At 28.2% G+C, this 22,675-nt stretch overlaps 1 protein-coding gene across 1 annotated transcript in view; it reads left to right on the forward strand.

The window, feature by feature from the left end:
• Positions 1 to 22,675, forward strand: part of LOC126746282 (5-hydroxytryptamine receptor-like) — a 94,402-nt gene that overhangs the window by 24,669 nt on the left and 47,058 nt on the right. The window contains exon 2 of the mRNA XM_050454452.1: positions 8,612 to 9,088. Coding sequence (XP_050310409.1) covers positions 8,659 to 9,088 — 430 coding nt within the window. The 5' untranslated portion in view covers positions 8,612 to 8,658. The remainder of the gene's footprint in view (positions 1 to 8,611; positions 9,089 to 22,675) is intronic.

A 22,675-nucleotide genomic window follows, 5' to 3' on the forward strand; every position in this document is an offset into this window, starting at 1 on the left:
CCACTGTATCCAAAATAAAACAAAAATTCATATGTCACCTTATACCTCTTATTATTCCAAAAAACTTTTTTTCGAACCACTTTTCTCTTAGGCCTATAGATTTTCCATAAAAAAATAAAATATGACTAACCCCTCCCTCCCCCTTCCACCCAGATCTTTATAATTTTTTCCTGGCCTTAGGGTGAAAAATAGCCAGTTTTGGCATAAGACTTTTTTTATCACCTATCAAAGCCTAACATACTCCACATTTAATTTTTTTTCATCTGGAAAATTTTTCCCATTTTGCTCAAATTACTTTTCTGGAAAACAGCAACAGTTTACCACGAATTTTCCACACTTTTATTTCACCACATTGACTTAAGCAGAGCCATCAAACCGAATTGCCTCTTAAATAATTCCCGGCAACCCTTTAAATATTTCAACAACTCCCTCTTTCAACCCCCCGTGGACCTCCCAAAGGGCCAATTTTGTTGGTAAATGTCATTAGGTGAGAGAGAGTGAGCAAACCTAATTAATCCGCCCTTTACTTGACGAGTGTATAATTAAAACGCATAACAAGCCGGTAAGGGCTTGGAAAGATGTACTTCCTAAGGGCCAACATCGAATTTTCCATTAAAATTAATTATAACTAATAGTAAAGCGAAAGTTTCGTTATGTATTAACAAAATGCTTCCAGTAGTAGTGGTGCAACGGACCGTGGAAATTGAGAAGAGCGGAAAACTCATCCGGGAAGGTTGAAGCATGGACCCGAGGCGATTTTACAACTTTTAAATTGTTGTTTTTGATGAACATTTTATCCAGGAGTTAGTAGTAGTTCTGGATAGGTTTGTAATTGGATGCAAGTATTCCAGGAGTTTCCAGGTGTTTTGTGTAAAAGTGTCCGTGCTCAATTGTACTTCTTTAAAGCACAAAATCAATTCGTAAGGGTGCTTACTATCGATATATATTTATTGGGCATTACATCTATTTTGGTTGATTAGGGTTTTAGGAAAATGTTGAAGAATATTGGCCAATAGTTTGTTTCCTGTTGGTTTTTTAAGAAAATGTGTAAAATACTTTTTGCTTTACATTTAAAAATGGCATCTATTGCAGAAATAAAAAATTCAAAATTTGATATTGTTTTTGAGAAAATTGCGTTTTTTGAAAAAACGTTTTTTAGGATTTTCTCCCACTGTATGGGAAATAAAAGGAAAATTCTTATATCAGATGATCCTCCTAATTATTCCAAATAGCTTTTATTAAAACTATTTTTTCCTGAAACTTATAGATTTTTTATAAAAAATTAAAATGCCACAAAAAATTGGATTATCAACTGGAAAGTTTTTATTTTTTCCTGGCTCTCCTATGGAAAATAGAAATTTTTTGCATAAGACTTTCTGGATCACCCCTTTAAGCTGAATACACAGTAAATTTTTTTTTTAATTTGGACCACTTTTAAAATTGTCCAAAAAATTAGGTACAAAAATCAAAAAATTGCCGATAATTAATTTTCTATTGGTTTTTTAAAAAAATATATAAAATACTTTTTGCTTTATATTTAAAAATGGCATCCATTGCAAAAATAAAAATTAAAAAATTTGATGTAGTTTTTGAGAAAAATGCGTTTTTTGAAAAAACGTTTTTTAGGATTTTCTCCCACTGTATGGGAAATAAAAGAAAAATTCTTATATCAGATGATCCTCCTAATTCTTCCAAATAACTTTTATTTAAAGAATTTTTTCCTTAAACTTACATATTTTTTGTAAAAAATTAAAATGTCACTTAAAAAAAAAAATTGGATTATGTCAACTGGAAAGTTTTTATTTTTTCCTGGCTCTCCTATGGAAAATAGACATTTTTCGCATAAGACTTTCTGGATCACCTTTTCAAGCTGAATATAGAATACTTTTTATTTTTCATTTAAAAATGACATCTATTGCAGAAATAAAAAATTCAAAATTTGATATTGTTTTTGAGAAAATTGCGTTTTTTGAAAAAAAGTTTTTTAGGATTTTCTCCCACTGTATGGGAAATAAAAGGAAAATTCTTATATCAGATAATCCTCCTAATTATTCCAAATAGCTTTTGTAAAATCTATTTTTTCCTTAAACTTATAGATTTTTAGAAAAAAATTAAAATATCCAAAAAAATTGGGTTATGTTAACTGGAAAGTTTTTATTTTTTCCTGGCTTTCCTATGGAAAATAGACATTTTTCACATAAGACTTTCTGGATCAGCTCTTCAAGCTGAATATACAGTAAATTTTTTTTTTAATTTGGACCACTTTTAAAATTGTCCAAAAAATTAGGTACAAAAATCAAAAAAGTGCCAATAATTAATTTTCTATTGGTTTTTTAAGAAAATGTGTAAAATACTTTTTACTGTACATTTAAAAATTGCATCCACTGCAAAAACAAAAATTATAAAATTTGATGTAGTTTTTGAGAAAATTGCGTTTTTTGAAAAAACGTTTTTCAGGATTTTCTCCCACTGTATGGGAAATAAAAGGGAAATTCTTATATCAGATGATCCTCCTAATTATTCCAAAAAGCTTTTATTTGAACTATTTTTTTCTTAAACTTATAGATTTTTTGTAAAAAATTAAAATGTCACTTTAAAAAAAAATTGGATTATGTCAACTGGAAAGTTTTTATTTTTTCCTGGCTTTCCTATGGAAAATAGACATTTTTCGCATAAGACTTTCTGGATCACCTTTTCAAGCTGAATATAGAATACTTTTTATTTTTCATTTAAAAATGACATCTATTGCAGAAATAAAAAATTCAAAATTTGATATTGTTTTTGAGAAAATTGCGTTTTTTGAAAAAAAGTTTTTTAGGATTTTCTCCCACTGTATGGGAAATAAAAGGAAAATTCTTATATCAGATAATCCTCCTAATTATTCCAAATAGCTTTTGTAAAATCTATTTTTTCCTTAAACTTATAGATTTTTAGAAAAAAATTAAAATATCCAAAAAAATTGGATTATGTTAACTGGAAAGTTTTTATTTTTTCCTGGCTCTCCTATGGAAAATAGACATTTTTTGCATAAGACTTTCTGGATCAGCTCTTTAAGCTGAATATACAGTAAATTTTTTTTTTAATTTGGACCACTTTTAAAATTGTCCAAAAAATTAAGTACAAAAATCAAAAAAGTGCCAATAATTAATTTTCTATTGGTTTTTTAAGAAAATGTGTAAAATACTTTTTGCTTTACATTTAAAAATTGCATCCACTGCAGAAACAAAAATTATAAAATTTGATATAGTTTTTGAGAAAATTGCGTTTTTTGAAAAAACGTTTTTTAGGATTTTCTCCCACTGTATGGGAAATAAAAAAAAAATTCTTATATCAGATGATCCTCCTAATTATTCCAAATAGCTTTTATTAAAACTATTTTTTCCTTAAACTTATAGATTTTTTGTAAAAAATTAAAATGTCGCTTAAAAAAAAAAATTTGGATGTCAACTGGAAAGTTTTTATTTTTTCCTGGCTCTCCTATGGAAAATAGACATTTTTTGCATAAGACTTTCTGGATCAGCTCTTCAAGCTGAATATACAGTAAAATTTTTTTTTAATTTGGACCACTTTTAAAATTGTCCAAAAAATTAGGTACAAAAATCAAAAAAGTGCCGATAATTAATTTTCTATTGCTTTTTTAAGAAAATATGTAAAATACTTTTTGCTTTATATTTAAAAATGGCATCCATTGCAAAAATAAAAATGAAAAAATTTGATATAGTTTTTGAGAAAATGGCGTTTTTTGAAAAAACGTTTTTTAGGATTTTCTCCCACTGTATAGGAAATAAAAGGAAAATTCTTATATCAGATGATCCTCCTAATTATTCCAAATAGCTTTTGTAAATTCTATTTTTTCCTTAAACTTATAGATTTTTAGAAAAAAATTAAAATATCCAAAAAAATTGGGTTATGTTAACTGGAAAGTTTTTATTTTTTCCTGGCTTTCCTATGGAAAATAGACATTTTTTGCATAAGACTTTCTGGATCAACTTTTCAAGCTGAATATACAGTAATTTTTTTTTTTTTTAATTTGAACCACTTTTAAAATTGTCCAAAAAATGAAGTACAAAAATCTAAAAACTGCCGATAATTAATTTTCTATTGGTTTTTTAAGAAAATATGTAAAATACTTTTTGCTTTATATTTAAAAATGGCATCTATTGCACAAATAAAAATTTAAAAATTTGATGTAGTTTTTGAGAAAATTGCGTTTTTTGAAAAAACGTTTTTCAGGATTTTCTCCCACTGTATGGGAAATAAAAGGAAAATTCTTATATCAAATGATCCTCCTAATTATTTCAAATAGCTTTTATTAAAACTATTTTTTCCTGAAACTTATAGATTTTTTATAAAAAATTAAAATGCCACAAAAAATTGGATTATCAACTGGAAAGTTTTTATTTTTTCCTGGCTCTCCTATGGAAAATAGAAATTTTTTGCATAAGACTTTCTGGATCAGCTCTTTAAGCTGAATATACAGTAAATTTTTTTTTTTTAATTTGGACCACTTTTAAAATTGTCCAAAAAATTAGGTACAAAAATCAAAAAAGTGCCAATAATTAATTTTCTATTGGTTTTTTAAGAAAATGTATAAAATACTTTTTGCTTTAAATTTAAAAATTGCATCCACTGCAAAAGCAAAAATTATAAAATTTGATATAGTTTTTGAGAAAATTGCGTTTTTTGAAAAAACGTTTTTTAGGATTTTCTCCCACTGTATGGGAAATAAAAGGAAAATTCTTATATCAGATGATCCTCCTAATTATTCCAAATAGCTTTTGTAAAATCTGTTTTTTCCTTAAACTTATAGATTTTTAGAAAAAAATTAAAATATCCAAAAAAATTGGGTTATGTTAACTGGAAAGTTAACATAACCCAATTTTTTAACCCATTAACAAAAGTTAACATTATAATTATAATTAATATTAGTTAACATTATTATTACATTATAAAGTTAACATAACCCAAGTTCTGGACGTGATATATAACGTGACTTTTATTATTATTATTATATGTGAAATGAAAATGCACGTCTCGCTTTGTTGCTTTTTCGCTTCATCCCTTAATGGATCCAGTTGGGGTAATTGCTGCTTATCTAGATACGAAAAAATCACGCCTTTTTATCCAGTTTTTTTTTTGACTCCCCGTTCAGTTGTGCCAAAAATTGTTTGGGAAAAGGACCATTTTCTGGATGGGTGTTTGCTGGAAACACACGAAGGTTTTGTGCCAATTTGTTCCCTCGAACGTAAACGTACATCTGGATAATGTAAAGTTTGTTATGCGGTCCAGGGTTGGGAATTTACCACGTACACACAATCCGGTTTGTTTCGCTTGGTTTAACCGGCATCTGCATTTATTTCGATAGGAATGATAGTGGAAGTTTTTATTTATTTTTTTGCAAAAAATCTATAGGCTTAAGAAAAAAGTAGTTCAAATAAAAGTTGTTAAGAATGAAAAGGGCTATAAATTGACAAAAGAATTTTCATTTTATTTTCCATACAGTGGGAGAAATCTTGAAAAACGTGTTTTTCAAAAAAATGAATTTTTTCAAAAACTGTTGAAAATTTATTATTTTTTATTTTTGCAATAAATGTCTTTTTCAAATGTGAAACTAAAAGTGCTCTACACGTTTTCTTCAAAAACCAACAGAAAAGAAGATATGGGCAATTTTTGGATTTTTTCCAAATTTTGCGAAAATTTTCAAAATTTGTCCAAATCAAAAAAAAAAATTGCGATATATGTGGCTTTAAAAGACAATTTAAAAAGTCTTATGACAAAAATGTCTATTTTTCATAATAAACCCAGGAAAAATAAATAAAGAACCGAGAACCCCCCTTGGTTAGCCATAATTTTTTTTCACATTTTAATTTTTTTCACAAAATCTATAGGTTTAAGGGAAAAGTGGTTTAAATAAAAGTTGTTAAGAATAAAAAGGGCTATAAACTGACATAAGAATTTTCATTTTATTTTCCATACAGTGGGAGAAATTCTAGAAAACGTGTTTTTCAAAAAAATGCATTTTCTCAAAAACTGTTAGGAATTTATTATTTTTTATTTATGCACTAAATGCGTTTTTTAAATGTGAAACTAAAAGTACTCCACACGTTTTCTTCAAAAACCAACAGAAAAGAAGATATGGGCAATTTTATCATTTTTTCCAAAATTTTGCAAAAATTTTCAAAATTTGTTTAAATCAAAAAAAAAATATTGCAATATATGTGGCTTTAAAAGACAATTGAAAAAGTCTTATGACAAAAATCTGTATTTTACATAATAAAGGCAGGAAAAATAAATAAATTACTAAGGGGAGAGGGGGGTTAGACATAACTTATTTTCACATTTTAATTTTTTTCAAAAAATCTATAGGTTTAAGAAAAAAGTAGTTCAAATAAAAGTTGTTAAGAATGAAAAGGGCTATAAATTGACATAAGAATTTTCATTTTATTTTCCATACAGTGGGAGAAATCTTGAAAAACTTGATTTTTAAAAAAATCTTTTTTTCTCAAAAGCTGTTGAAAATTTATTATTTTTTATTTTTGCAGTAAATGCCTTTTTTTAATGTGAAACTAAAAGTACTCTACACGTTTTCTTCAAAAACCAACAGAAAAGAAGATATGGGAAATTTTCTGATTTTTCCAAAATTTTGCGAAAATTTTTAAAATTTGACCAAATCAAAAAAAAAAAAAAATTGGGATATATGTGGCTTTAAGAGACAATTTAAAAACTCTTATGACAAAAATGTCTATTTTTCATAATAAAGCCAGGAAAAATAAATAAAGAACCGAGAGGACAGGGGGGTTAGCCATAATTTTTTTTCATATTTTAATTTTTTTCAAAAAATCTATAGGTTTAAGAAAAAAATAGTTTAAATAAAAGTTGTTAAGAATAAAAAGGACTATAAATTGACATAAGAGTTTTCATTTTATTTTCCATACAGTGGGAGAAATCTTGAAAAACGTGATTTTCAAAAAAAAAAATTTTTCTCAAAAACTGTTAAAAAATTATAATTTTTTATTTTTGAAGTAGATGCTTTTTTTGAATGTGAAACTAAAAGTATTCTACACATTTTCTTTAAAAACCAACAGAAAAAAAGATATGGGAAATTTTTTGATTTTTTCAAAAATTTTGCGAAAATTTTCAAAATTTGTCCAAATCAAAAAATAAAAATTGCGATATATGTGGCTTTAAAAGACCATTTAAAAAGTCTTATGGTAAAAATGTGTGTTTTTTATAATAAAGCCAGGAAAAATAAATAAAGAACTGAGGGAACAGGGGGGGTTAGCCATAATTTTTTTTCACATTTTAATTTTTTTCAAAAAATCTATCGGTTTAAGAAAAAAGTAGTTCAAATAAAAGTTGTTAAGAATGAAAAGGGCTATAAATTGACATAAGAATTTTTATTTTATTTTCCGTACAGTGGGAGAAATCTTGAAAAACGTGATTTTCAAAAAAATCTTTTTTTCTCAAAAACCGTTAAAAATTTATAATTTTTTATTTTTGCACTAAATGCCTTTTTTAAATGTGAAACTAAATGGATTCTACAAATTTTCCTAAAAAACTAACAGAAAAGACGATGCAAGCAATTTTTTTTATTTTTCACTTATTTTCTCCAAAAATTTCTGGAAATCTTAAAAGTCGTCCAAATTAAGAAAAAAAAATTGCAATGTATTAAGCTTAAAGAGCCAATTCAGAAAGTCTTATGCCAAAAATCTCTGTTTCCCATAGAAACTCCAGGAAAAAATAAAAACTTTCGAGCATAGATATCCGACATTTCCTGGACACCAACCCCCATTTTAATTTTTTTACAAAAAACCTATAAACTTATGAGAAAAATGGTTCAGACAAAAGTTGTTTGCAATAAAAAGACCTATAAACTGACATATAAACTGTCATTCTATTTCCCATACAGTAGGAGAAAAAGAGCACGAAACTTTCTTTAAACCCAATTTATTCAATATTTAAGTCACCCCCGGGAAACTATCCCTCGTAAACCTATTTTCCCAGCAAAGTTTCATTAAAAGAGACTTTTTTTTTAATGCATTTCAAAGTCCCGCCAGGTCGCCTAAACAAAACGTAAAAATATCTTTTACATTGTTTCTATTAGAGCGGGTAAGACGAGCTTTAACGATAGCCACGTAAAACTTTTTTTATGACCTTTCCGTTGATTATTTTAAGCTTTTACGTCTGTTTAATCGAAATAAATTGAGGCTTTCACAAAACATTCCACTTTTCAGGAGAGAGAGAGAAAAAGGGGGTAGCGGGAGCCTTAAATTCTCATTACCCCAAAGTAAACTTCTCTCAAATTGAAATCGCGGAAATACACAAAAAAGCAGACGGGGGAAATTAAATTGTTTGCCAAAGTTTCCACCGGCTGCCAGTTTCGCAGAGAGTTTTATAAACCTGAAATTAATAAAAGCGACCCTTTACGCCCATTATTTCCCGGTTTTCTCCAAACCTTTCTCACACATGCGTCAAGCTTCTCAGTTGTCTTGTTTAACCTCCTTAATGTTTCTCACTTTATTTGCTTTTTCTGTCCCTTCCTCTAGACTCTCACTAGCAGGTTTTCTCGCTCACTCTTTAAAGCCTCAATAATTTTTTTTTTTAATTTCAGATGTGACAAATGAACCAAAGAATGTAACCAATCAAGAACGAGAAACGATGGAACCAGGTTCGTCGGGTCCGAACTCGTGGCGGCCATTTATCTCGACGATATTCCGCGAGAACGCGAATTATACGGCGGCCACGGTATGGCCGCCCCCGCTCCTAATGGGCGGCTACGTGACCGCCCCCTCGCCCGCCAACTTTTTCTCGAAAATCAAGACGGCGGTGGTGCGCGTACCGCCGACCGAAGGCGACTCGTGGTACCCGATGGAGTTTCAGGAGAATTCGAGTTTTTATTTTGGCGGGGGCGGGGGCGGCGAGGTAGGCGGCGGGGACGAGGCGGCCCTAATGCCCGGGGGCGGTAATTTTTCTAACCGCACTTTTTTTTACGAGGATCCGTTGGACGAGTTGAACGCTACTATTGAGATGGTCACGATGATCGTCACGGCTGTTTTGTTGGGGTTGATTATATTGGCCACTGTTATAGGTGAGTTGTTTTTTTTTTTAATAGAAAATGTATGGGTGTGAGTGAGATGTTGTTTGGAATAATTGGGAGTGTAATTTGGTGAAGGAATTTTTGGTTTATTTGCCATACAGTGGGAGAAAACTTGAAAAAGGTTATTTTAAAAAAAGTCGATTTTCTTAAAGTGTATGGGAAATTTTTTGTTTTTAATTTTTGTAGTAGATGTCTTTTTTTAATGCGCAACTTAAAGTGTTTTATATGTTTTCTCAAAAAATTGACAGGAAAGATGTTATTGGCAATTTTGTGTTTTTTGATCATAGTCATATTTTGTTTTTTTTTACTGAAAATTCGTAAATTATAAGAAAATTGTTTTTATAAAATTTATTTGAAATAATTAAGACTCTTGACTAGTAAAGGCATTTTTATTCTGAATTCCATACAGTGGGACAAAATCTTAAAAAACAGTTTTTCAAAAAACGCAATTTTCTCAAAAAGTATTGGAAATTTAATATTTTTAATTTTTGTGTTGAATACATTTTTTGAATATACAACTAAAAGTATTTTACAAGTTTTTTCGAAAAACAAATGACAAAGAAGTTATTGGCAATTTTTGGATTTTCCAAAAAAATTTGAAAAGTTGAGCAAATCAAAAAAAAAAATTACGACGTATTTAGCTTTTAAAGGCAATCAAGAAAGTCTTATATCAAAAAATTTTATTTTCCATAGGAAAGCCAGGAAAAAATAAAAACTTTCCAGATAGGGTAACTAAAATTTTTCCAAAAATTTTTTTTTACAAAAAATCTATAGGTCTAAGAAAAAAATACTTTTTATAAAAGTTGTTCCAAATATTAAGGACTATATTCCACAAAAGGATTTTTTATTTTATTTGCCATACAGTGGGAGAAAATCCAAAAAAAGTCTTTTTTCCAAAAATTCAATTTCCTCAAAAAGTTATTAACATTTAATTTTTTTTATTTTTGCAGTGAATGACTTTTTTAAAAACAAAGTTAAAAGTACCTTACAAGTTTTTCCAAAAAACCAACAGAAAAAAAGTTATTGGCAATTTTCGATTTTTCTGGAAAATTTTCAAAAATTGCCCAAATCAAAAAAAATTAACACATCATATTCAGTTTTCAAAGGCAATCAAAAAACCTTAATACCAAAAATCTCTATTTACCATAGGAAAGCCAGGAAAAAATAAAAACTTTCCAGATAGGGTAACTAAAATTTTTCCAAAAATTTTTTTTTACAAAAAATCTATAAGTCTAAGAAAAAAATACTTTTTATAAAAGTTGTTCCAAATAATGAGGACTATATTCCACAAAAAGAATTTTCATTTTATTTTCCATACAGTGGGACATAATCTTGAAAAACCGTTTTTTAAAAAAACGAAATTTTCTCAAAAAGTAATTAACATTTAATTTTTTTTATTTTTATAGTTAATGACTTTTTTAAAAACAAAGATAAAAGTACCTTACAAGTTTTTCCAAAAAACCAACAGAAAAAAAGTTATTGGCAATTTTCGATTTTTCTGGAAAATTTCCAAAAATTGCCCAAATCAAAAAAAATTAACACATCGTATTCAGTTTTCAAAAATAATCAAAAAACCCTAATACCAAAAATCTCTATTTACCATAGGAAAGACAGGAAAAAAATAAAAACTTTCTAGATAGGATAACTAAAATTTTTCCAAAAATTTTTTTTTACAAAAAATCTATAAGTCTAAGAAAAAAATACTTTTTATAAAAGTTGTTCCAAATAATGAGGACTATATTCCACAAAAAGAATTTTCATTTTATTTTCCATACAGTGGGACATAATCTTGAAAAACCGTTTTTTCAAAAAACGCAATTTTCTCAAAAAGTAATGGAAATTTAATATTTTTTATTTTTGTATTAAATACATTTTTTGAATATGCAACTAAAAGTATCTTACAAGTTTTTCCGAAAAACAAATGACAAAGAAGTTATTGGCATTTTTTGGATTTTTCAAAAAAAATGTAAAATTTTGAAAAGTTGAGCTAATCAAAGAAGAAAAAATTATAACGTATTTAGCTTTCAAAGACAATCTTATATGAAAAAAAAAAAAAAGTCTTATATGAAAAAATTTTATTTTCCAAAGGAAAGCCTGGAAAAAATAAAAACTTTCTAGATAGGATAACTAAAATTTTTCCAAAAATTTTTTTTTACAAAAAATCTATAAGTCTAAGAAAAAAATACTTTTAATAAAAGTTGTTCCAAATAATAAGGACTATCATCTGCAAAAAGAATTTTCATTTTATTTTTTATACAGTGGGACAAAATCTTGCAAAACAGTTTTTTCAAAAAACGCAATTTTCTTAAAAAGTAATTAACATTTAATTTTTTTTATTTTTGCAGTGAATGACTTTTTTAAAAACAAAGATAAAAGTACCTTACAAGTTTTTCCAAAAAACCAACAGAAAAAAAGTTATTGGCAATTTTCGATTTTTCTGGAAAATTTCCAAAAATTGCCCAAATCAAAAAAAATTAACACATCGTATTCAGTTTTCAAAAATAATCAAAAAACCCTAATACCAAAAATCTCTATTTACCATAGGAAAGACAGGAAAAAAATAAAAACTTTCTAGATAGGATAACTAAAATTTTTCCAAAAATTTTTTTTTACAAAAAATCTATAAGTCTAAGAAAAAAATACTTTTTATAAAAGTTGTTCCAAATAATGAGGACTATATTCCACAAAAAGAATTTTCATTTTATTTTCCATACAGTGGGACATAATCTTGAAAAACCGTTTTTTCAAAAAACGCAATTTTCTCAAAAAGTAATGGAAATTTAATATTTTTTATTTTTGTATTAAATACATTTTTTGAATATGCAACTAAAAGTATCTTACAAGTTTTTCCGAAAAACAAATGACAAAGAAGTTATTGGCATTTTTTGGATTTTTCAAAAAAAATGTAAAATTTTGAAAAGTTGAGCTAATCAAAGAAGAAAAAATTATAACGTATTTAGCTTTCAAAGACAATCTTATATGAAAAAAAAAAAAAAGTCTTATATGAAAAAATTTTATTTTCCAAAGGAAAGCCTGGAAAAAATAAAAACTTTCTAGATAGGATAACTAAAATTTTTCCAAAAATTTTTTTTTACAAAAAATCTATAAGTCTAAGAAAAAAATACTTTTAATAAAAGTTGTTCCAAATAATAAGGACTATCATCTGCAAAAAGAATTTTCATTTTATTTTTTATACAGTGGGACAAAATCTTGCAAAACAGTTTTTTCAAAAAACGCAATTTTCTTAAAAAGTAATTAACATTTAATTTTTTTTATTTTTGCAGTGAATGACTTTTTTAAAAACAAAGATAAAAGTACCTTACAAGTTTTTCCAAAAAACCAACAGAAAAAAAGTTATTGGCAATTTTCGATTTTTCTGGAAAATTTTCAAAAATTGCCCAAATCAAAAAAAATTAACACATCGTATTCACTTTTCAAAAACAATCAAAAAACCCTAATACCAAAAATCTCTATTTACCATAGGAAAGACAGGAAAAAAATAAAAACTTTCTAGATAGGATAACTAAAATTTTTCCAAAAATTTTTTTTTACAACAAATCTATAAGTCTAAGAAAAAAATACTTTTAATAAAAGTTGTTCCAAATAATAAGGACTATCATCTGCAAAAAGAATTTTCATTTTATTTTCCATACAGTGGGACAAAATCGTGCAAAACAGTTTTTTCAAAAAACGCAATTTTCTCAAAAAGTAATGGAAATTTAATATTTTTTATTTTTGTATTAAATACATTTTTTGAATATGCAACTAAAAGTATCTTACAAGTTTTTTCGAAAAACAAATTATAAAGAAGTTATTAGCAATTTTTGAATTTTTGAAAAAAAATTGAAAATTTTAAAAAGTTGAGCTAATCAAAGAAAAAAAAATTATAGCGTATTTAGCTTTCAAAGGCAATCAAGAAAGTCTTATACTAAAAAATTTTATTTTCCATAGGAAAGCCAGGAAAAAATAAAAACTTTCCAGATAGGGTAACTAAAATTTTTCCAAAAATTTTTTTTTACAAAAAATCTATGAATCTAAGAAAAAAATACTTTTTATAAAAGTTGTTCCAAATAATGAGAACTATCATCTGCAAAAAGAATTTTCATTTTATTTTCCATACAGTGGGACAAAATCTTGCAAAACAGTTTTTTCAAAAAACGCAAATTTCTCACAAAGTAATTAACATTTAATTTTTTTTATTTTTGTAGTGAATGACTTATTAAAAAATAAAGATAAAAATACCTTACAAGTTTTTCCAAAAAACAAACAGAAAAAAAGTTATTGGCGATTTTCGATTTTTCTGGAAAATTTCCAAAAATTGCCCAAATCAAAAAAAATTAACACATCATATTCAGTTTTCAAAGGCAATCAAAAAACCTTAATACCAAAAATCTCTATTTACCATAGGAAAGCCAGGAAAAAATAAAAACTTTCCAGATAGGGTAACTAACATTTTTCCAAAAATTTTTTTTTACAAAAAATCTATAAGTCTAAGAAAAAAATACTTTTTATAAAAGTTGTTCCAAATAATAAGAACTATCATCTGCAAAAAGAATTTTCATTTTATTTTCCATACAGTGGGACAAAATCGTGCAAAACAGTTTTTTCAAAAAACGCAATTTTCTCAAAAAGTAATTAACATTTAATTTTTTTATTTTTGTAGTGAATGACTTTTTAAAAAATAAAGATAAAAATACCTTACAAGTTTTTCCAAAAAACCAACAGAAAAAAAGTTATTGGCATTTTTCGATTTTTCTGGAAAATTTTCAAAAATTGCCCAAATCAAAAAAAAAATTGACACATCATATTCAGTTTTCAAAAACAATCAAAAAACCCTAATACCAAAAATCTCTATTTACCATAAGAAATACAGGAAAAAATAAAAACCTTACAGTGGGTGCAACCAAGATTCTCCCTGACAACTCACATTTAAATTTTTTTTACAAAAAAACTATAGGTCTAAGAAAAAAAATTCTAAAACAAAAGTTGCTTCAAATAGTATGGACTATCATCTAAAAAAAGAATTTTCATTTTATTTTCCATACAATAGAAAAAAACCCAAGAAAACTCACTTCCCACCCCATTTCCCACGACACCCTTGCCGATTCCTTACTTTGCAACCTAAAACTGCCTGGAAAATCACTTTTTCACCATCCAGGTCTTCCTGCAAAATATAATTGGACACGACTGCCATAAAGCCTCTCATTTTTCACATTTTTTTGTTCAATTTTATCTATAGAGGCTCCCTAACAAGAGGGCCTCCGTTAATTATAAAGAAAAACGCCAACTCCCTTTTTACCATGTACTCTTTTAACAAAAGCCCAGTAATTATAAAGGGAAAAGTGCGACGCCTGTATATATATATATAAAGGAAAACCCCACCCTTTCTCCCTTCAACCCCCACAACCCCAATATAACCATTTCCTTTGACGATACACTTTCGTTATCTCCATCTTTATTGTCTGGTGTCTTGCTCTAACGAAATAATGATAATAATAAAATGACACGTCGCCTTTTTCAGGTCTCCTTAAGGGAGATTTATAGGTGTCGAGCTGTATTTTCATACAGCCCTAATGGACAAAGTGAAATATTACTGTAGGCTTAAGTAAACTTTCCAGGGGTCGTAAATCTTTCCCGTTTTTTTAAGAAGCTTTTCGCTAATTTATATTGACTGTAGGAAAAGTGAGAATTTCCTCAACTTTAATACGGTTCAAGTGTACGTAAAAGGGGAAACTGAGAAAGTCTTTCTTGGGCGAAGAATTCTGGATACTGGAAAGGGCAAAGATTCCTCGGATCAAGTTCTTTGTGTTTTGTTTGTTAAAGGAGTTTCCGCGTGCTTTGTCTGAAAGTTTTTTTTTTTTGAAAAAATAATTTCTTGGAGAATGACCCACTGGCAGTTTTTCTTAAATATCTTTGAAGGGGTTGAAGTTAGAGTGAAAGTTGTAAGGACAAAAATCGTAGAGAATTTAATTTTAGTTAAAAAAGTATTTTGTGGTTTTTTTTGTAGAATGACTCCTTGTTAAGTTATTGTAGTGTAAAGGGACTTTTGGGCAGTTTTTCTTAATTTTCTTGAAAACAGTCGAGTTTAGGAGAAAAATTATAGAAACAGATTTTGTTTAGAATTAAATTTCCTTTAACTTTGGTCTCTATAGTTTTTCTCGTAACTTCAGCGGTTTTTAAGATATACGGGAAAAACTAATAAAAACTACCTTAGCGTTGTCAAGGGGTCATTCTACAAGAAAGTTAGGAAAAAAATATTTTTGTTTAAAACCATTTTTTTCTTTCATTTTGGATCTTGGGTTAAGAGAAAAAAAATTGATCCTTAGAATTTAAGAATATTTTTTTGGAGAATGACTCATAGGCGTAACAAGCAGTTTTTCTTAAATATCTTAAAAAGGGTTAAAGTTAGAGTGAAAGTTGTAAGGACTAAAATTAAAGAGAATTCAATTCTGAATAAATAAGTATTTTACGGTTTTTCTTGTAGAATGACTCTTTTTTAAGTTATGTTAGTGTAAAGGGACTACTGGGCAGTTTTTCCTAATTTTCTTAAAAACAGTCGAATTTAAGAGAAAATTTATAGAAACAAATTTTGTCAAGAATTAAATTTCCTTTCACTTTGGTCTCTATAGTTTTTCTCATAGCTTCAGCGGTTTTTAAGATATATGGGAAAAACTAATAAAAACTACCTTAGCGTTGTCAAGGGGTCATTCTACATGAAAGTAATGAAAAAAATTTTTTGTTTAAAACCATTTTTTCTTTCATTTAGGTTTTTAGGTTAAGAGAAAAAAAAATTGATCCTTAGAATTTAAAAATATATTTTTGGAGAATGACTCAATGGCATAACAAACTGTTTTTCTTAAATATCTTAAAAAGGGTTAAAGTTAAAGTGAAAGTTGTAAGGATCAAAATTATAGAGAATTCAATTCTGAATAAAAAACTATTTTATGTTTTTTTGTGTAGAATGACTCCTTCTTAAGTTATTGTAGTGTAAAGGAACTTTTGGTCAGTTTTTCTTAATTTTCTTGAAAACAGTCGAGTTTATGAGAAAATTTATAGAAATAGATTTTGTTTAGAATTAGATTTCCTTTAACTTTGCTTTCTATAGTTTTTCTTGTAACTTTAGCGGTTTTTAAGATATACCGGAAAAACTCATAAAAACTGCCTTAGCGTTGTCAAGGGGTCATTCTACAAGAAAGTCATGAAATACATTTTTTTGTTTAAAACCATTTTTTCTTTTATTTTGGTTCTTAGGTTGAGAGAAGAAAAATTGATCTTTAAAATTTAAGAATATATATTTTTTTTTGAGAATGACTCATAGGCGGAACAACCAGTTTTTATTAAATATCTTGAAAAGTGTTACAGTTAGAGTGAAAATTGTAAGGACTAAAATTAAAGAGAATTTGATTCTGAATAAAAAAGTATTTTATGTTTTTTTGTGTAGAATGACTCCTTCTTAAGTTATTGTAGTGTAAAGGAACTTTTGGTCAGTTTTTCTTAATTTTCTTGAAAACAGTCGAGTTTATGAGAAAATTTATAGAAATAGATTTTGTTTAGAATTAAATTTCCTTTAACTTTGCTTTCTATAGTTTTTCTTGTAACTTTAGCGGTTTTTAAGATATATCGGAAAAACTCATAAAAACTGCCTTAGCGTTGTCAAGGGGTCATTCTACAAGAAAGTCATGAAAAACATTTTTTTGTTTAAAACAATTTTTTTCTTTCATTTTGGATCTTGAGTTAAGAGAAGAAAAATTGATCCTTAGAATTTAAGGATATTTTTTTGGAGAATGACTCAATGGCGTAACAAGCAGTTTTTCTTAAATATCTTAAAAAGGGTTAAAGTTAACGTGAAAGTTGTAAGGATCAAAATTATAGAGAATTCAATTCTGAATAAAAAAGTATTTTATGTTTTTTTTGTAGAATGACTCCTTGTTAAGTTATTGTAGTGTAAAGGGACTACTGGGCAGTTTTTCCTAATTTTCTTGAAAACAGTCGAGTTTAAGAGAAAATTTATAGTAAAAGATTTTGTTAAGAATTAAATTTGCTTTAACTTTGGTCTCTATAGTTTTTCTCGTAACTTTGGCGGTTTTTAAGATATACGGGAAAAACTAATAAAAACTACCTTAGCGTTGTCAAGGGGTCATTCTACAAAAAAGTCATGAAATTTTTTTTTTGTTTAAAACCATTTTTTCTTTTATTTTGGTTCTTAGGTTAAGAAAAATTTATTTTGATCCTTAAAAAATTAGATTTTTTTTTTTGGAGAATGACTCATTGGCGGAACAACCAGTTTTTTTTAAATATCTTGAAAAGTGTTACAGTTAGAGTGAAAATTGTAAGGACTAAAATTAAAGAGAATTTGATTCTGAATAAAAAAGTATTTTACGGTTTTTCTTGTAGAATGACTCTTTTTTAAGTTATGTTAGTGTAAAGGGACTATTGGGCAGTTTTTCTTTATTTTCTTGAAAACGGTTAAGTTTAGAAAAAAAATTGTAGGAAGAGTTTTTACTTGGAATTAAATTTTCTTTAATTTCGGTCCTTACAGTTTTTTTTGTAACTTGAGCGGTTTTTAAGATATTTATATTTTTAAGAAAAAAAATTTTTTTTTTTGGAGAATGGCTCATCACCCTAATGGACAGTTTTTCCTAAATATCTTGAAAAGCGTTAAAGTTAGAGCAAAAGCTGTAAGGATCAAAATTGTAGAGATTAAAATTCTGAATAAAAAAGTATTTGAAGGTTTTTCTTGTAGAATGACTCTTTTTTAAGTTATGTTAGTGTAAAGGGACTACTGGGCAGTTTTTCTTTATTTTCTGGAAAACACTTAAGTTTAAGAAAAAATTTATAGATATCATTTTTGTTTAGAATTAAATTTTCTTTAATTTTGATTCTTACAATTTTTCTTGTAAAAGCAGCGGTTTTTAAGATATTTTAAAAAAACTGATTAAAATCATCTTATTATTGTCAAGGGGTCATTCTACAAAAAAGTTATATTAACTTTTTTCATCTAAAATTAAATTCTCTTCCATTTTAGTTATTACAAATTTCCCCCTAAAGTCTATAATTTACGAGATATCGAAGAAAAACGCGTCACTTCCACGGTTTTTCTAATACAACTGGCCAAGCAGCCATTCTACAAGAAAAATCATTAACAATTTTTTGCATAAAATTTAATTCCGCACCATTTTGGTCCTCATCAATTTTCCCCTAAATCTAATATTTTTCAAGATATTCACAAATAACGAGCGCAACAACCAAGGGGTCATTCTACCAAAAAAGTCACTTGGTAACCTTAATGATTTTTCTTAAATATCTCAAAAACCGCGACACTAAGAGAAAAAACTGTAGAGGGCAAAATTACAGATAATTAAATTCTTAGCAAAAAACTCTTATAAAACTTTCGTATAAAACGACGCCTTAACCAGTTACATTAAAAACCCTCCCTGAGGTAATTAACATGAATGTTACCGCCCAGAAAGACAATGAACGAAGGAACGGTTATTATCCTAAAATAGAACACGTAAACCTCCGAATAAGACCTCCCCAATTACGTGCAAAGTTCATAATGCATGCATATACTCTCTCCCGGTTCTAATCCAGGTTACCCTCCTTATACGTTCTCATTATGTATTCAATTTTGGATGCTGCGAGCATTATGTTTCTGCAATTAAGTATCTACCCCGTGATCCTCTATGTCGATGTGTAATATGCAAAGTAGAAGTTTGAGGTTAAATGAGGGTTTTCTTTAGAAATTTGGGGAGGAAAAACCAACCGTCTTTTCGATGAATTTCCCAATAATTCGAAAATTATATGGCCGAAATTAAAACGGAAATTGATTGATGATTCTCGAATGGCGCGAGAGCCCTCGTCTCGGAGAGCGTCGATTATGGTTAAAAGTGCCTTTTTAAGTTCACTGACAGCGGGTGAAAAAAGAGGGAGTGTTTTTTTTTATTAATTAAATCAGTGGAAAAGTTTGAAAAATCCATTAGGGAAGCTTACTGAACTTTTTGATTTATTTAACGGGCTTAAAAATTATTTTTTCGGAGAATGACCCCTTAGTTGTGACGCTCTGTTTTTTGAGAATATCTTGAAAACTATTAGGTTTAAGAGAAAATTAATGGGGACAAAAATGGTGCAGAATTAAATTTTAAACAAAAAATTATTAATGATTTTTCTTGTAGAATGACTCTTTGGCCAGTTGTATTGGGAAAACCGTAGAAGTGATGCGTTGTTCTTCAATATCTCGTAAACTATAGACTTTAGGGGGAAATTTGTAATAACTAAAATGAAAGGAAATTTAATTTTATAGGAAAAAAGTTTTTATAACTTTTTCGTAGAATGACCCTTTGACAACAATAAGGGCAGTTTTATTAATTTTTCTGGAATATCTTAAAAAGCGCTTTACTTATAAGGAAAATGATAGGAATCAAAATTAAAGGAAATTTAATTCTAAATAAAAATGATATCAATGATTTTTTTTCTAAATTTGACTGTTTTCAAGAAAAATAAGAAAAACCGCCGAGTATTCCATTTACACCAATATAACTTAAAAAGGAGTCATTCTACAAGAAAATACATAAAATTATTTTTTGTTTAAAATTAAATTCTGCACAATTTTGCTCCCTAAAACTTTTGCTCTATCCTTAACGCTTTTCAAGATATTTAAGAAAAACTGTCCATTAGAGTCATTCTCCAACAAAAAAATATTTTTTTTTAAACAAAAATTGTTTAGAATTAAATGTCTTTTTTTTTGTTGTTTAAAGTTGTTTAAAATTATTTTTTTTTTTAATTTACCTTTGTCGGAGAATGACCCTTTGACAAGTTTTTCTTGAATATCTCGAAAACCGTTGCACTAAGCGAAAAAACTATAGGGAGCAAATTTAAAGAAAATTCAATTTTAATCAAAAATTGCTTCAATAATTTTTCCCCTAAACGTCACAGTTTTCGAGATATTTAGGAAAAACTGTCTAATAATCCCGTTATATATTAAGCATAACTGCTCAAAGGGTCATTCATCAAAAAAAGTCCTTAAATCTCTCTAAACTGATCAAATTAAAAATAAATAGGAGTCACAAAATTTTTTTTTTAATTTACATTTGTTGGAGAATGACCCTTTGACAAGTTTTTCTTTCATATCTCGAAAACCGTTGCACTAAGCGGAAAAACTATAGGGAGCAAATTTAAAGAAAATTCAATTTTAAACAAAAATTGCTTCAATAATTTTTCCCCTAAACGTCACAGTTTTCGAGATATTTAGGAAAAACTGTCTAATAATCCCTTTTTATTAAGCATAACTGCTCAAGGGGTCATTCTCCAAAAAAGTCCTTAAATTTCTCAAAACTGATTAAATCAAAAATAAATAGGAGTGACAATGAATTATTTTTTTTTTAATTTACCTTTGTCGGAGAATGACCCTTTGACAAGTTTTTCTTTCATATCTCGAAAACCGTTGCACTAAGCGGAAAAACTATAGGGAGCAAATTTAAAGAAAATTTAATTTTAAACAAAAATGCTCCCTATAATTTTCCCTTTAAATTTAACGGTTTTCGAGAAAATGAAGATTTTCTTTCACAATTTTTCAAAAATTCTGAAAAAAATTTTTTTTGACTACAAAGTCCGTCATGCTTTCCATTAAACTTTCAACAAAAAAAAAAAGAATTGTAACCATTTGATCGATTTTAAATCCCAACGTGATCAAATCAAAAATAAATAGGAGTGACAATGAATAATTTTTTTTTTAATTTACATTTGTTGGAGAATGACCCTTTGACAAGTTTTTCTTGAATATCTCGAAAACCGTTGACCTCAGCAAAAAAACTGTAGAGACCAAATTTAAAGAGAATTTAATTCTGAATACAAAACCCTTATAAGACTTTTCGGTAAAACGACCCCTTAGCAAAGCAGCAACTAAACATAACCTAAAAAGAAAAAAAACACCCTCGGAATATCAAATTTATCCTTTGACCGTACGGTCGGAGCATAAATCTTCGGTCAACTAGTGCACACAGCTGTTGTTGTAGAAATCTGGACCGGTCGGACTTGAACGTGGATAAATTAATAAATTTCCCTTTTGGGGAGGTGGGGGGGGGGTAGATTTATCATTTACTTTAGCCCCCTTAAAGGACCTTAGGAAGATGGTCCAAAGTCCCTTTTATCCCCCAGGGGAGTGCAGTTGTACCAAAATTTAATCATGAACCCCTGAAAAAAAAAAAAAAAAAGAAAAATCCCCCTTGACACCCGATCCCGAAAAATGGCAGCCAAAATAAGCAATTTCGCCGAACAAACAAAACGTAATGTGATGTGAGGTCGGATTGCCTCAGATTCCCTATGAGAGGGTGAATTCCCACTTCGGGGGTGGAGGAATTCGCCCCCTATTTAACGAGGGAGTTTATTACGACTTGTGCTTAAAAGAAACGTCACTCGTGTCCATTTAGGTGCAAAATCTGCGCCGTTAATTTATTGGCCCGTCTGCGGGTGCAATACGACCGAAATTTAACGAATAAAATGGCCGAACTAATGGAAGTCATAAAACACAATTTTCAATTAAAATTCTTCTTCGGTGTGCAGCTGCTTGCCGGGGCTTGAGTGGCCGATATTTCATTCGAGGGATTTATTAAGCCTTTCAGAGTGAGTAGTTACGGTTTCCTTACTAATATGCGCCCTCTACCTCACTCTTTATACGTCACAATTAGGCAGAAAAATGCGGAATTTGTTAAAGTATCATTAGCGTGCCTAGGATTTAAAATCGATAAAAGGGTTACAATTCTTTTTTTTTTTGTTGAAAATTTGATGGAAAGCATGACGGACTTTGTAGTCAAAAAAATTTTTGAAAAATTGTGAAAGAAAATCTTCATTTTCTCGAAAACCGTTAAATTTAAAGGGAAAATTATAGGAAGCATTTTTGTTTAGAATTAAATTTTCTTTAAATTTGCTCTCTATAGTTTTTTCGCTAAGTTCAACAATTTTCGAGATATTAAGGAAAAACTTGTCAAGGGGTCATTCTCCAAAAAAAGTAAATTTATTGTGAATCCCATGCATTTTGAAATTAAATTTCATAATTTTTTAAGTATTTAATAAAAGAAAAAATAATAGCGGATATTAAGAGTCATTGGTTTACCGTTTGCCGTTACCGTAGCTCCAATGACGTCAGGAGAATTTCAAAAGGCCGTAACTCCCTAACGGTCCATCCGATTTTAAAGATTCTTAAAGCTATCGCTAGGTAATTAATTATCATAAAACTTTTGTTATATAATAATTTTCCTGCAAAGACTAACAAGAGAGATATGCTTAATTTTTTTCTGATGCCAAGTGTCTGGAGACGCGTTTAGTTACTAGGTCTGATATCCTTGTTGGAAGTACTTTTAGAGCCTTAAATGCCTTAACAAGAATTATTGGAAAGAGTATTTACTTTCCAATAAACTTTATTTCATTATTCTAACTTACATATATCCAGAGATATCGGATTTGGAGTGCCACGTCGACGTCTCAAGACCCCATTAACCTCGAAAAAAGTTCCAATGGCTGTAACTCTTTAACGGTTTATCCGATTTTGATGATTCTTGATGCTTTCGCTAGACAATGACTTAT

The sequence above is a fragment of the Anthonomus grandis genome, chromosome 17, assembly GCF_022605725.1.
Source record: "Anthonomus grandis grandis chromosome 17, icAntGran1.3, whole genome shotgun sequence".
NCBI classification, from domain to species: domain Eukaryota; kingdom Metazoa; phylum Arthropoda; class Insecta; order Coleoptera; family Curculionidae; genus Anthonomus; species Anthonomus grandis.